The sequence below is a fragment of the Anopheles arabiensis genome, chromosome 3 (assembly GCF_016920715.1).
Source record: "Anopheles arabiensis isolate DONGOLA chromosome 3, AaraD3, whole genome shotgun sequence".
In the NCBI taxonomy this organism is placed as follows: domain Eukaryota; kingdom Metazoa; phylum Arthropoda; class Insecta; order Diptera; family Culicidae; genus Anopheles; species Anopheles arabiensis.
The window spans coordinates 72,222,346-72,238,072 of NC_053518.1; the positions used below are offsets into that span (position 1 = coordinate 72,222,346).

A 15,727-nucleotide genomic window follows, 5' to 3' on the forward strand; every position below is an offset into this window, starting at 1 on the left:
ATTCCCGTTTTGGATTTCGCAAAGCGACCGAAAAGCGCTGCGCTCGCTACACTTGTTTATACGAGTGTTGCGAGCGAGGAGAATGTTTGTTTGAAATCTATTTTTATGACTTTAAAAAGTATGAGACGTTTTTATTGCTCTAGTACACAGATACACACTTTCTCTCGCTCGCTCGCACTCTCTCTCTCTCTGTGCAGCATATGTTACCGTTGCTCACGGGCGTCGTCATCCGCCAGGGTCATATCTTCGATGCGAACCGTTTGCATGCTACTGCCGGAATGTTCCGACCGGTTACCATCGTTACCGTCCGGTTGGTCCTCCCCGCCACTACCCGACGGCACTGGTGGCGGTGTGGGAGGTGGTGTGTTGCCCCTATGGGGCCGCTTCAGCTGCTTCAGCGATATTGCGTACGTGGGCGCCCCAGCGCTGCCGCCATCCATCATCGGTGGGCGAAGCATCGTTTTACGCTCCGCTTCCCCATCGATGTCGTCCTCATCCTCATCGTCCAGGTCGTCCTCCTCGGCGTTAGCTTTCCACGCGTGCCCAGTGGGACGTATCACGTCCGGCAGGTTGCCCTCAGCGCCGGCCGGATTGCGCTGCACCGTAGCATCGCCAATCGCGTACGGGCTGATCAGGTTTCGATTGTCTACCGGGATGGCGGAGATAGAAAAACGGTTAATAATGCGTTTGAAGTTTAAAATGCGTGTGTTTCTGTGGCCCGCAAACTTACCACCTCGGTGTGCTTGCGGCAAGCGCTGCCCGTGCAGGACGGGCTCGGAATAGATGCCCTCGGGCACGACGGTCACCGCACCGTGATCGAGCGGTGCCGCATAGTCGCCGAGCAGCCGCGGCGCTCCCCTGTTCGGTTGCAGCTCGTCGTAGATGTGTCCGAGCAGCTCGTCATTGTTATCACTGTTTGGTCGGGCGCGTTCGGCCAGCTCCGGCGCTGCTGCTGCTGCTACGGCCGGTGGTCCGAGTTGCCGGAACAGAACGTCATTGAGGGCGACGATCTGTGTCCCACCGATTTCGTGGCGCTTCAGGGTGTCGAGGATGGTGCCGATCAGCCGTACCTTATCCTTCTCCTCGACGACGCCACTGCCACCGTTCTGGGCAAGCAGCTCCTGCATCGGTGTGTTAATTTTGCTCCAAACGTCCGGCCCGTACGCTTCCCTGATCCAGCTCAGCGCGTTCGAGATGATGCGCCGGTCGGCCGGCGTGAACGGGCAGCGATTGAGCGACGCCGAACGGAACGTGCCCTGTCGCGAGCCAGCCGTTTGCGCTGTCATGGTTTGGTGGTGGTGTTGGTGTTGCGTTTCCGAGCTTGCCCGACGCCGACCAATGCATATCACTAAAATTACTGCTACAGCTATAACCAAAGCCACCAGCGCAATCGAAATTGGAAACATATGTTCCTGCAAGAAGCTAGCGTTGCCACCGTCGCCCAGTGAATCGATCTTGTCCAGCGGTATCAGGGGTGGCGGTTTGCGGTTCGCCGCATCCTCGCCGCTCGCCGCATACGAGGAGCACTTCTTTGAGCCGTTCTTTTGGCAAAACTCGGTCAGGAAGTAGTGCACGTTCACCTGGCCACCGGTGGACGACGGTGAAGTGGTATCGTTGTGCAGTGGTGGACCATCGCTGCGATTAAAGCAGTACCGCAGGCTTTCCTCCACCTGACACGAAACGCTCGACGTGACGGCGGACGGCAGCGATACATGGCCCGCCAGCCCGAACAGCTTGCTCAGCCAGGCGCCGTACTCGCAGTCACACTCGCGCCCGAAGTGAACCGCCCCCACCCGGCAGCTGGTGCGTCCGAAGGTAAAACTGTCCGGCAGCGCGTTGGTGATCGTGTTGTTCCCAAAGTAGCAGTCCACCCCGTCCGTCCGGTCCGTGCGCTTACGGTCCTTCAGCAGGATGCCGTTGAACTCGCCGAACGAGTTGCCCGCGATCGTTACGTTGACCCAGTCGCGCGGATGAAGCCATTCCTTGCCGGTGCGTATAATGTGATTCCCCACCACCAGCGTGTTTACGCCGGTGAAGGTAAAAGCGCCCGCAGCAATGTCGTCGATTCTGTGTGTGAGAGAGAAGAACCACATTGTAATGAGTTAGGTCAACATTCTTATCGTTGTAATTAAGATATCTTTTTTACAAACTTACGTGTTACTGTCGAGCACCAAATTGTTCAGCCCGCTACCGTTAACGAACTGCCGCTCGATGCTGTGTATGTAGCAGCCGCGGAAGATGAGCGAATCGGTTAGCAGGCGCTCCGTTACCGCCCTTGCCCGCAGGCTCGTCAGCCGGCAGGCAACGAACTCGACGTGCTCTATCTCGTTCGCGTCGAGCGCGTGTGACGTGATCTCGCTGATGTTGCACTCGCTAAAGCTTAGCAGCCGGAAGGAAACGCCCAGCTTGGGCAGGCTTTCGATGGTGGTGCGAAGAATTTCCACCTACCCTCACGGGAGAGAGAGAGAGAGAGAGTTTTTGTATTAAAAAGATGCGTTACAAAGGCGTTAAAAGGGCGTTTTTTTTGCTGATCACACTTACCCGGGACGAGGTAGAGCCACTGAACGCGTTCGGCTCAATGTGCAGATTGTTCACGTCCTGGATGAACAGTTCCGCCTCGCTCACCGATAGGAACTCCGCCTTGAGCAGCACATCGTTGACGTGCGTGATGTTTAGCAGATGTGGCCCTGTGCGGCAAAACAAGCAGACACAATAATTGGCAATTAATTAATCAGTTTATAGGGAGGGTGTGTTTGTGTGTGTCCGTGGACATCCGAACACTTACGGCACGATATGTTTCGATGCATCACCACCCGGCCCACGTTCGCGATCAAAATCTCGGGAAACTGGCCCTGGTTGTTACACAGTGCGCCCTCCTGAAACTCGACAACCGTGCCGGAGGACCCGGTCCGCGACTCGCTGCCATCAATGGACAGGTGGTTAATGTTGTTGGTCGGCTGGAAAAACTCCTTCCGAATGATGAGCTGCTGCTGCTGCTGCCCGCCGGCAAGCAGTTTGATGTGCAGCGCGGTGGCACTGGCCGGCAGCTGTAGCTGGCCATCGAGCACGATCGGTTCGGCGGTCGTGTCCTCCGTCCGGTTAGAAGCACCCAGTGCACAGTCGACGGTGATAAAGTTTTGGTTGGTGCAGGTGCAGAGCCCGGAGCAGACGGACACGGCAGCAGCGGCAGTGACGACGACGGCCCTGTGGTGAAGGGTGACGAAAGTTATCAGCAGCAGCAATCGCCGGATTGAGTGGCCAGATTCCATCTCGCTTTTTTGTATTATTTTGTACTGTTGTTGCTGTTACACACACACACAGACACACTGGTGGTTGGTGATGGCACGGGCTGATGATGTGATACGATACAGGGGCAGATCGTTTGCTCTCGGCATCGATTGTTGTGTGTCACATTTTTGCTTGCGTGCGCTCTGCGCTGGGTGAGTGTGTATGGCGCTGCTACTACTGCTGCTACTGGTTTGCGCACTTAGTTTGCGCTACCAGGCGGTTGAGCTAATCGCGCAAAGAGCACTGGTTTCTGCTTTGCGCGGATGAATCACACGCGGCTGGTGCTTTGTTGTGACACGGTGTGTTGTTTGACTAATAGGTATTTAGCGATGTATATCTAGCGCGTGCTGTGTGATGTGTGATTGCAAACACTCCTCGATTTTGTAAAAAAAAAAAAAAAAGTACAAAAATACCAGTACCGCACGACACAGAGACTTATCCGGACGGAATTCCGTGTTTTTGTTGTTGTTGTTGTTGGACGTTTGTGTGTTTTTTTTTCTCTCTATCTTTCTTTCTTTCTCACTAGCAAACACAAACCGCTAATGCTGAGATTTCATTACCATAACCACTTCTCCTCTGTTCCTCTCTGTATTGCACCTAATATTCCACTTCCAATGCACACACAACATTCTCGAGCGCACCAGCAGGGGTTTTTGTTATTGTTGTTGTTGGTGCTGCTGTTTAAAATACCATTCACACTAAGGGCCGGAAATCGGTGCTGTGTGCCGGAATTCTGTACGCCCCGGTTAATTGTGACATGCCGCGATTTGGTTACTGGTCCCGCACGCGTATGTTTTTGTGTACCCGCTACTAGACCGCGATCACTTTACACGCCAATTACCGTCTAATCACTGTTTTGGGGTGGAAGGGCTCTCCGCCACCGTTCCACATACACACACTCTAATCAAGCACCAGAGAGAGCGAGAGCAAACAGGTTCACGCACGGCGAGTGATTGGTGTGTACTTGCGCGACCAATTTTACGAATCGGCTCCAGCGACTGTGCTGCTGCTGCTGCTGGCCCTTCGTCCGATCTTTTTCTCTCTTGCGCGAAGTACTGCGTATGTGCGTGCTGTTTTTTCTACCACCGCCACCACCGTAGCAGCCACTGACATTTTCTCACACCAACCGGACGGTGGACGGAGGCGGCGGGGCGCCCCGCAAAAAGCCAGCTACTAGTAAAAACAAAACATAAAGTTGTGCGCTGAGATCATGAATGTCAATCCGTACGTGTTCGGACAGGCTGGAACAGGATTTTAGGGTTTTCTAATTGTACGGGATGCACCCACACACACACACACGCACACACTAATGGTCACTTTATCATCAACACTAAACTGTCTCAAGTGGACGGGTCTCACTTTGTCAGGTGCATCGTACTGCACACACGGGGGAGGGACAGACCAGACAGCAGCACCAGTGCGACGTGAGCGAATGAATGGGCCACCGTCCAAACACCAGCAGAGCGGAGAACTGAGGCCGCACCCACTCCACCAAAGAATGGTTCCACTGCTGCTGGGTGTTTGTGTGTGTGCGTGCGTGCGCTACAGTTGCATTTACACACTCTCTCACGCACACGCACACATAAGCGCACTGTCAACGGTGGCAAACAAACAAAGGAGAATGGAGGAGTTGCGTGCGCAGATCTCGTACCCTCGCTCGGTGCAAGGGTGAGAAAATCGCTGCACGATGGCTCCGGGGGTGGACATAGCGAAACGTCTGTCGATATTTAAAATTAATTTGTTCAAAAAAATACATTTCATAGAGACATTTATTATTGATGCGTTCGCATTCATTCCTAATGATAACACGTGATTTATTAATAATTTAGTTTAATTATTTTAATGAATTGAAAAAAAAATGTCATACTGCTAACTGCAATTTCTCGGAAACTATGATTTGATTGGTTTGACGCATTTTACTACATGTATGTTTGTTTATTACTTTACCGTGATGTTAGAATCGAATTGGATAGCAATTGGATCGACATTTTTATTAAAAGGACACATTTCCAAGCATTTCAAAAGCGACAAAAGCTGATTTGTCTATATGATAGGCAATTGTTTTGACAAAAAATATTATTTTTTCGTTAAAAATTATCTTCTTTTGACGTTGACTATACTGTTGTCATGCTGATTCCGTGGTACAGTCGTCAACTCGCACGAATCTATGACACGATCATGAAGTATTCAATTCGCATATGGATCGTACTCCATAATTTTTTTTGCTCTATATTATTAAAAAAAGTACAGCTCTGCCTTCCACAATCTTTTAAATTGATCCGTAGTTAGCATGAACTCCACCATGAAAGATATGATTACACCTGAAACCAGAAAAGCTTATTAGGCGCTGCTTAAGAGCTACCGTCAGCCTCATAGTGTCAAAAAGGTGCTTTCTGTTCTTTTGACATTTTTTGGCTTTGTGTTACAGAGTTTCCCATGGTTTATTGGTCAGTTCCCATGATTTTTGGTGCATTTCCACGATTTTTTTATCGTATCCCATAGATAATTGGTTCGATCCCATAATTTATTGGTATTTTCTTATTGGATATCAGTACCGTTTGAACGCATAAAAAAAAATATAGGAATCCATCAAAAATTGATGGCAACCAACCAATAAATCGTGGAAACCCTGTAACTTGCAACCTGACCTTAATAGCTAGTAATCGGTGACTCAAAATTCAATCAACTGTCTGATCATGAAACATAAAATGGCAACAATCGCTATAGAAGAGGGGCGACATCAATAGCAAGTTTATTTTGTTACACTTTTAAGTGACACACACTAAATTAACATTATTTTTCCTTTCCCCCTTTCCAGCGAGAAAAACTACGAGAAACAGTTCCTGCGTGACTTTATCTATGTAGCGGCTGGTTCACCCGGTGCACGGTTGGCTGCCTGGCTGCAACCAGAATCCCGGCTAGATCCCAGTCGGTGTGAAATTAAAATTATTTCCCCCCAATCGCCACCGCTACGGGCGGGCTGGCCATCACACTTCCGGCTGGAGACGCGGGATCAGTACGGGGAGGAGATATTCGTTCCCGGCATAAAGGTAGGCAGTGGTGTACAAAAAGAAAACAATGTTAAAATATCTATTATTACAACTTTTATCTGAAAATAAATAATGTTTCTCCTTTTCACGATTCCAATATACACGCAGATCGAAGTAAAGGCATCCCTGCGCCGTGACACGTCAGTTAGCGCAATCACGCCAAAAGTGTCGCCCGGAACGCCGACGGCCGCCTCTACCGCGACCGCCGTGCCGCCGTCCGTGCCGTACGAGCCGACGTACAAGGAGAAGGAGAAGAGCTGCCTGCAGGCAATCAGCGCGATGCGTCCGTACCACGGCTACTCGTTCGAGGAGCTGCGCCTGTACGCGGCAAGCGTGAGCAGCGCCAGCACCACGACCACCGCCACCACCGAGATCTTGACGGCGAATGATTTGGGTAAAAATAAGTACGGCTTCGTCTGGACGCCGATGGTGGCGGGCGCGTACGAGCTTACGCTGCAGATCGACGGTGTGCCGGTGGTGGTGGAGGACGAGGAGGAAATCTATCGCCTCGAGGTGATTGATGCGGGTGGCGCTGGTGGCGGAGCGGGTGGTGGTGGCGGTGGGGCGGGTGCTGGTGGTACTTGTGCGGGCGGAAGCGGTGCATCCGGCGGACTGCCCAAGATGCTGAACGGTGACAAGGGCCTGGTGAGTGTCGGGCAGGGGCTGAAGAAGGTGCATCCACCGACGAAGCTGCGTAAATTTCTGGCCAAGAACTCGGCCGGCTTGCGGGTGCGCCTGCACCCAACGCTGCAGTCGGAGCAGATCGGTGTCGTTCGTCCGAATGGAATTGTCGCGTACGGTGATGAGGTAAGTGTGCGGGAATGATAGTGTGCATGAAGCGTTGGCGGATGTCTAAGTAATTGTTAGGAATATATTCTTTCAACATCAGTTTATGACATACTAGTTCATTTGGGCCAGTTAAAGGGTAAGGCATTATAATTTCGGATTATTTAATCCGAACTCCAAGGTGCGTACAAAAGTTTTCAACGCACTTCCCAGGTGTTTCTTTAAGAGGCCTGTCAAGAGAAACTGATGTAGTACACTTATTGGCAATGGAACTGATATTAAATCCATACCGGCCTTGGAACTCCTGCAGAACCTATACCGGTGTGAATTTTTGGGTAAGGTCTTGCAACAGTTCCAGAATTTTGAATGCATAATGGTCTTGGACTCAACAACATGCCCATCATGGGTTCAAGCCTAGAATGGACCGTCTCTCCGTAGCAAGGATTGACTATCCGGCTGCGTGGTAATGAATTAAGTCTCGAAAGCCTGAATAGGCCGACAAGTCCGCGTAGGACGTTACGCCAAATAAAAGAAGAAGAATGGTCTCGAAACTGATTCTGAACCATTACCGGAAGTGACAAACTGATTCTGACCCCATTTGGAACTAATCCTGATCTCATATTGTTCCTGGAACTTATCGCGAACTCATGCCGATCCTGAAACTGATCCACAACCCATAACATCACATACCGGTCCAGGAACTGTTTTCGACTCCATGTCAGTTCTCTAATTGATCCCAAACCCATATTTTGTCTGGAACTGATCTTCAAACCATACCGATCCTAGTACACATACTTAACCTATAAATGTGTTGGAACTGATCGCCATCTCATACCGGCCCTAGAACGGATCCTGAACCCATACCGATCTTGGAACATATGCAGAAACCATGCCAGTCCTGAAATGTTTGTATCATGTCTTAAAACAACTCCTGATCTCACTCACGTCTTCGAATTGATACCCACCACATACTGGCCTTTGACATGGTCCTGAACATATAATGGTCTTGGAACTAATCTGGAACCGATATCGGCCCTGGAATTGATACTGAACCCATACTGGTCCGGGAACTAATCCTGAACTCATACCGGTTCTGCAAACTAATACTGAAGTGTTATAGGACCTGTAACTTCATATCTTCCAACTAACATATTCCAATTGCATTCCGCAATATCTCCTTCCTTAGATGGAAAATGATGACGGTGTTTGGGTACGGTTGACCGCAGAATCTATCCGAGAGCACTGTCCCGCTTCCTGGTTTCCCGTCGAAGCCTGGTGCCTGCAGTACAATCAACATCTCGGCAAAACGCTGCTCCACCCAATCGTGGACACCTGCACGACCAAGGTGCTGCTGGAGCATACGGCCGCCAAAGAGGAACCCTCGGTAGTGGACGACACGGTCGAGGACATTGAGGCGGACGACGATTGCGAGGGTGAAGGTGAAGGCGAGGAGAATGAAAATACGATAAATTATGGCGATTTCCGCAAAGCTGCCACAGCCGCCCTGTCCGAAGTTGTTGGCGGTGGTGCTAAGGCTCTTCAGAAATGGTTCCACCGATCCGGCACGGAAGGCTCAATGATGGATGAAACAGGCCCCAACAAGTCACCGCATCATCAACCACCGTCGGCCAGTTTGTCTCAGCAGCAACAACCTCAGTCCAACGCACAAACTCAACCACAGCAACCGGATCTGCAGCAGCAATCTTTCCAGCAGCATCTTCCCAAGCGCGCTCTGTCACCTTCGGTCGCGGAAACGTTACGTGCCGTGTTTGCCGCCTTCCTTTGGCACGAAGGGCTCGTGCACGATGCGATGGCGTGTGCTTCGTTTCTCAAGTTCCATCCAACCATCTCGAAGACGGCTGGGATTGGGCTTGGGCCCGGTGCGGTTGGAATGGCCAATCAGTCCAGCGAATTGCCCATCCCGGCGGTGCTAACCCGCGAACAGAAGGTACTGCAGCGCCACTCGGTCGAGTTTTCCAACGCCACGCTCGATGCGCTGGAACGGAGCGGCAATCGGTGCATCATGAACCGAAGGCATCGTGGCATTGGGGGAGGATTTGCAGCTCTTGATGGGTCAAATGGACAGTCGTCGTCGGTCGGTTCCAGTGCGGTACCGCCGGTAGCGTTGCGTTGTCTGGTGCATCTCTGGGATCAGTTAGGCTCTAACTTTGTGCAACTGGTCGAAACCAATTCGAACGACAAGCGTAATGATGATGGGAAGGAATGTGGTCCCATTCCAGGTACCGGGTCCGGTACTGGGACGGTAGCAATTGCACCTTCAAGCGGTGCTCCACTGGTAGCCAGCAAGAGTGGACTCACGCTGGCAGCAACGGCCGGCACAGGTACGACAGCGGCAGCCGCTTCCACAACGGCTCCTGCGAACGGTGCAGCGGCAGACGGCAGTTACTGTGAGCTATGCCGCACCATACTTCACTCCATCCCGGTGACGTACCACATGCGGCTGGCCCATCCCGGCTGTGGACGACCGGCCGGTGGTCAAGGCTACAATTCCAACGGCGTTTACTGTGAAGGCTGGGCCGGTGACTGTGGCGACGGTGGCCATGGTGTGTCGAGCTGGTATCTTCTATGCGAGGCATGCAGGAAGCGATACGAAGGTACTACCCCTGTGCCACTTCCGGTCGGACCACAGGCAGCTCTATCGGCTGCAGCGGAGCGAAGAAACGAACCGCCACGATCGACACTGCCCTCGGAGCTGTTTGCAATGATGAAGGAGAATGCGTTCTTCTTGCTGGATCTTGCCCCTGTGGAGTCGTCCGCGTGTAGTGGCAATGCAGCGGGAAGCAGTGAGGCGTCCCTTACCGAAGTAACGGATGCATCGGAATGGCCCACACCATCCGATCGACCAGCCTGCCTCAGTACGTTTGTGGATTCGGAGGGAGCCGTACAGACGACTGCCCGCTTTCCGAGCGATGGAACACCGGGCAGCTGCTATCTGCCCCTGTCCGGGGGTAAGTTTCATCGCAGCGTCTCGATGGGACAAGGTGCGGGACCGTCGGTGGTACTGCGCCGTCGACAGCGCCGCGAGGATGAGCGTTCCGATGCGAACTTGTTGAACCATCCGTCGGAGAATCTGCGCCGGCTGGTGCCGATGGATGTTGGTGCGTCACATGGAGGTGGTGGTGGTGGTGGTGGAGGTGTAGATGCTGCCGCTGCCACCAACAGCGTCCAGACGGGTCTGCTTGGCCGCCCGGCAATGGTGTTCATACTGGAGCGACACAATTTGGAGCGTTTGCGTCGATTGCTCATACGGCAGCTGCGAAGGTCACTGTGCCATCGGTACAGTCTGCAAGGCTTTAACTGGCTCGTTCGGCAGCTAACTGAACCGATTGGGCTGCATGACGTCATGTGGTGGTTTGTGTCGGCCCTGACGACGTGCGATGCGGATGCCGATCCTACTGATGCTGACTCGGAGTTGGGACTGGAGCATCCCGCCAGCAGTTGTGAGGGTCATCTCGGGCGTGGCATTTCGCGTGCCCTGCACGCCTTCCTGTCGACCGTGTCTGAGTTGACGCTACACTTCCCGCTTGGATCTCCACTGCAGCGCATGGCCGTCCAGTGCTTTGGATTGCGCTTCGTTCCATCCGATCATCAGTTTTTGCATCGTGTGAACGTGTTTGGAAACATCTCGCGTATCCTCTCGAAAGCGGAAGAGGAAGAGGAGCGAGCACTGGAGGCCCAGTCGGTACGGGATCATCTGCTCGGGGGGTCCGATGAGGCACCGATCGAAGTAACGCTCTTCCAGGATGTTACCGATCTTTATGAGGTATGGTTTGGTTGGAATTTGGGAGCGTAGTACCTAACAATAACCAATGTTGGCGTTGTTTCTCTGTCTTCAGCTTACGGTTTCTTCGCGTCCCGCACTCGCACAAGCACTGCTGGACAACTCCACGGAAACGTTCTGGGAGAGCGATGAGGAGGACCGTGGAAAACCGAAGACGATCGAGCTGATACCGGGAGGACGTGCGGCAGGCTCTGCAGCACCCGGAAACGGATGTCAGCTAACGCTGATTGCTGTTCATGTGGACAACAGTCGAGATGTTGCGGTATGTATTAGTAATGGGGAGAATGAAGTTTTGGTCAGAATCGATTATTTCTAGCTTCGATGTTTTTGAGATTCGATTCCGGAATCCTTATCGGATCTGGATTCGGAATCGGATCTGGAATCGGAATCGACTTCAGAAACATAATCGGCTTAGGAATCGGAATTGAATCTGGAATCGGAATCGATTCCGGATTCGGAATTGGTTCCGGATTCGAAATCGGTTCCGGACTCGGGATTAAATTTAAAATTGAAATCGGTTATGATACAGAATTGGAGTCGGTTCTGAAATCGGATTCGGGTATTTCTGATTCCAAGCTCCTACCACTAGTTTGTATGCCCCAAAATGCATCCAACTCCTCAGAAAGTCTTCAAATATGCTGTAACTCTCATTCCAGTGCAAGGTAACATCCCTGTTGCTTTACGGAGGCTCCCATCTGAACAGCGTCACCGAAACTGGGGAACTCTCACTACTGCGCACGATCGAGATCGATCCGACTGCCTGTGCCTGGCAAACGATTCCAATAGCCAGCAGTGCAAACGGCAACACGCCCACCTCCGGGCACTATCGTCTCGAGATACGAGGCCCGGATGCGACACTCCGCATCCGGCAGGTGAAGCTGTACGGAACGCGCACGGGACATTCGGCCCCAGCGCCCATTCCCACTCCCCGGCAGGTACAGTCGCGTCTGTGCGAGCAGGAAACGCTGCGCGTATTCCGTCTACTAACGGGGCAAGTGTTTGGGAAACTGTTGGAAGAAACTTCCACACTGATCGGGAACGGTGGTAACGGTGGAGCTGCTGGTGGAAACGGGGCAGGAGCAAATGCAAATAGTAGCAGTAACGGCGATGCGTGCAGTACGGAGCTGTCTCCGTTGCCATCGTTGTCCGAGTCGATACACGATTTGCGCGAACATGCGGTCGGTATCCTGTTTAGTCGGCGCAAGCTGAGCCACCTGCAGAAGCAAATAATCGTGCACGTGGTGCAGGCAATAGAGCGCGAAACGGTGAAGGCCCGGGATGCCTGGGAGCTACTGGTCGCTGGGGAACCGGCCAACACCGCCACCACGTATAATGATGCGTACTGCTTCGAGATGCTTAGTATGGTGAGTTTTGGATGATTTTATTTCAGGGTTTTGCTGTTTGTAACCTAATTTAACAATTCCTGTTTTTCTTTTCAAGGTCCTGGCACTTTCGGGAAGTTCCGTCGGGCGCACATATCTCTCCCAGCAGCATCATCTGCTGAAGGATCTACTATCTCTTGCCCACACTGGCAGCGATCGTGTGCAGCGTCAGGTGACAGCACTGATTCGTCGCATTCTACCCGAACTTCCCTCGGACGGTGCTGCTCACAGTACGGCGGACAGTGCAATCACCACCAACCATTCCGTCGATACCGATTCGGAGGCCCTACTAGACGTGCTGCTAGCACTGATCGCAAAATCGCTCCAGGTGCAGGTGAAGGTAAAGAATGGTTCGAACGGGAATCATCAAAGTGCTTCTGCTGCTGCTGCTGCTGCTGCGCCTCCATCATCGCTCGGCACCACCGTCGTTAGTTTGGGCAGCGTAACGTCATCATCCTCGGCCTCGCAGACACTAGCGACCGGCACTGGGAGCGTCAGTCGTTTGCAGCGGTATCGCTGGTACCTGCGCGGCTCGATAGCGGCCAAGCAGGCGGAAAGCATTATCGCGCTCGTACGCGATATGGCCAGTGGAAAGCTGTCCGAGCGGTGGGCGACGGCATGCCGGGCAGCGGTGGCAAGCTGTCTGCTCAATGTGACCCAACTGGAGGAGGAGTTCCGACGCAGCGCTGATGCTTGCATCCGTACCGCTACACTTTGGTTGGCCTTAGCTGCGCTCTGCGTGATAGACCGTGAGCAGATAGATCGGTATGTTTGAGTGGGACTGAGGCAAATATTTGGAATGCTTATCAACTCCTTTTCTGGCCACAGATTGTCTTCCAACCAATGGCACCGGCAGTCGGAATCGAACAGACCGTTGTGCAGCAATCATGACGATGAGGTTACCTACGCCGTTCTTAACTGCGCCCTTTGCGGTTCGCTCTGTGCCGATTGTGACCGTGTGCTGCATCTGAACCGTCGCGCACGAAGCCACCATCGAGCGGTAAGTGGACACCTGTCTGGAGCAAGATCAATGTACCTCCAATTTAACCCCTTCCCATCTGGTTTTAGGTTTGCAAGGAGGAACAGGACGCAATACGCGTGGAGCTGCACGAAAGCTGCGGCCGGGCCAAGCTCTACTGGCTGTGGGCGGTGGTCGATTCGCGCACGCTCAAGGGTATGCTCGAGTTTCGCGGGCACGATCCGGCTGCCGGCTGCGCGACCGTACCGGTCACGGCGACCGGCGTCGGCGTGTGCCGGTTCTGTGGCGCTACGGGAAGCAGCGGCCTGCTGGCGCTGGGCAACATCTGTCCCGATGCGCAGTGCCAGGAGTATGGGGCAGTGTCCTGCACCAAAGTGCATCAGCGCTGTGGGCACGCGTGCGGTGGCATACTGAATGAGGGCCAGTGTCTGCCCTGCCTGGTGCCGAACTGTCAGTCCGAGGCGGGGGTAGTAGACCCGCCGGGCGGGCAGTACGCGCAGCCCCGGCTGACGCAGGACGGTGAGGACATGTGCATGATCTGCTTCACGGAAACGCTCGGGACGGCACCGTCGATTCAGCTGCGCTGTGGCCACGTGTTCCACTATCACTGCTGCAAGACGGTGCTAATGAGACGTTGGAACGGGCCACGGATTAGTTTTGGCTTTGCGCAGTGCCCGATCTGTAAGGTGGATATTGAGCATCCGTCGCTGGAACCGTTTTTGGCGCCGATTGTCGCACTGCGGCAGGACGTGAAACGAAAGGCATTGATGAGGTAAGCTGGGCGGTATAGGTGAGGTATATTGGGCATTTTAATTGAGTTTTTTTGGTTACTTTCTTCGCGTACTTCAGACTCGAATATGAAGGACTGGCAAAGGCGGTTACTGCCGACGGAACAGACCCCACTCGGTACGCGATGGAACGGTACGCGTACTACGTTTGCAGTCAGTGTGGAAAGGTACGTATCGAGCATTCTATCCCATCGATGTCCTTGATGCCACTGACGCCCTACACCTCCTTTCAGGCATACTACGGCGGTGAGGCACGTTGCGATGCCGAGCTGGGCGAAAACTTCAACCCGCAGGAGCTCGTTTGTGGCGGGTGCAGTGACGTTTCCAAGGCGAAGATGTGCCCCAAGCACGGTATGGACTTTCTCGAGTACAAGTGCCGGTACTGCTGCTCGGTGGCGGTGTTTTTCTGCTTCGGCACGACTCACTTCTGTGACACGTGCCACGACGACTTCCAGCGCTTGACCAACCTGCCGAAGGGGAAGCTGCCGCGCTGCCCGGCTGGCCCGAAAGCGACTCAGCTGACCGGTGAAGAGTGCCCACTGCACGTGGTCCATCCGCCGACGGGGGAAGAGTTTGCGCTGGGCTGTGGCATCTGCCGCAATGCGCAAACGTTCTGAAGAGAGAGGTATGTATGAGTATGAGTAGTTATGCATAATGTTAAGGAGGTGAGGAACGTTGGTAGGACAAAGTTTATACTGCTATTGCACTGCACACATGACGCTTAGCATTTGGCTGAAGTCTGTCGAACCATATTTATATATAATAGGGTATACACAAACACTATATTTATATACTTAAATCAATCAAAACCGCATTAGATAGGATACGTGGAAGCGGGGGCAGCAGACTGTAACGATTACGATTTGATATTTTTGAGTTTTGAGCCTCCAGTCCAGGGACGAGTCCATTGTGTAGGGGTGGGCCAGCAGACTACATTAGCAATACATTCCACGCTACGATTTCTATACACTAGATCGCAAAGTGATTTTATACAAGCTGCTCCACCAACCACAGATTCCACATCCAGAGAACGTCCAGAACAGCTACCAAGCTAAATGCTCTCCTGTTTTTTGTATGGTAAGATGTACACGTAGTATTTATATGTTGCGACAAGCAAAACAAGCTAAAGGGCTATGAGATGAACATATGACAAATATTGCTTAGAGTCTCTGATACACCGTTTTCCCGTTTTACCAAAGAATCTGTCTAGTCAATTTAAGTTAAACTCTTATTAATGTAGTAGTGGACGAGTTTAGACGAGCGTGGTAGTATTGTCGTGTCGTAATAATATCCATCCACAAGAGAGAAAAAAAATGTATTAACCCCTAATCAGGATCTCATTTGCGATATTAAAAGCATTGGAATACCTATAAAAACACACAAATACTGCACGCTAGTTGAGCGCAGAGTCGTCGGAGGTTCTTAGAACGTTTAGAGTGCAAATTGCGGTGCAATTTTTCACGCTGCCGTGAGAGGAAGATGGTTTTGGCTAGTTATATCTTTTCATTCCATCTGAACAATCTGATTATTTAAATAAAACAAACTTGCTAGTCAATTGTGCAATGCTGATGTAAAATGTAAGTCATTGCTTCTCGGTATTGCAATTAACTGTCATCACTTTAACACTCCTACCTCATTTAAAACTCCATTTC

The 15,727-nt window shown here is 52.2% G+C and overlaps 2 protein-coding genes across 2 annotated transcripts in view; one reads left to right on the top strand and one right to left on the bottom strand.

Moving 5' to 3' along the window:
- The window catches only part of LOC120900964 (E3 ubiquitin-protein ligase highwire), a 29,059-nt gene extending 13,403 nt beyond the window's left edge, over window positions 1–15,656 (top strand). Inside the window, exons 10-19 of the mRNA XM_040308604.1 lie at window positions 6,107–6,338; window positions 6,447–7,145; window positions 8,311–10,908; window positions 10,982–11,188; window positions 11,583–12,290; window positions 12,367–13,073; window positions 13,137–13,308; window positions 13,377–14,059; window positions 14,137–14,242; window positions 14,309–15,656. Of these exons, the coding sequence (XP_040164538.1) occupies window positions 6,107–6,338; window positions 6,447–7,145; window positions 8,311–10,908; window positions 10,982–11,188; window positions 11,583–12,290; window positions 12,367–13,073; window positions 13,137–13,308; window positions 13,377–14,059; window positions 14,137–14,242; window positions 14,309–14,692 (6,496 nt within the window). The 3' untranslated portion in view covers window positions 14,693–15,656. The remainder of the gene's footprint in view (window positions 1–6,106; window positions 6,339–6,446; window positions 7,146–8,310; window positions 10,909–10,981; window positions 11,189–11,582; window positions 12,291–12,366; window positions 13,074–13,136; window positions 13,309–13,376; window positions 14,060–14,136; window positions 14,243–14,308) is intronic.
- LOC120900966 lies at window positions 99–4,814 on the bottom strand. Its single transcript, XM_040308606.1, has 5 exons — window positions 2,786–4,814; window positions 2,542–2,687; window positions 2,155–2,444; window positions 731–2,067; window positions 99–646 (listed from the first exon to the last, which is right to left on the bottom strand). Exons 1-5 carry the CDS (start codon window positions 3,267–3,269, stop codon window positions 204–206), a joined length of 2,700 nt encoding a protein of 899 aa, XP_040164540.1. The 5' UTR covers window positions 3,270–4,814; the 3' UTR covers window positions 99–203.
- Window positions 15,657–15,727: the final 71 nt, after the last annotated feature.

Excerpts from the sequence above, each read along its gene's own strand:
- LOC120900966 (XM_040308606.1), bottom strand. The coding sequence starts at position 3,269 with ATGGAATCTGGCCACTCAATCCGGCGATTGCTGCTGCTGATAACTTTC. Across the intron at positions 2,445-2,541 it reads GTGGCTCTACCTCGTCCCGG|GTGGAAATTCTTCGCACCAC; the intron begins GTAAGTGTGATC and ends CCGTGAGGGTAG. Across the intron at positions 647-730 it reads GCCGCAAGCACACCGAGGTG|ACAATCGAAACCTGATCAGC; the intron begins GTAAGTTTGCGG and ends CCATCCCGGTAG.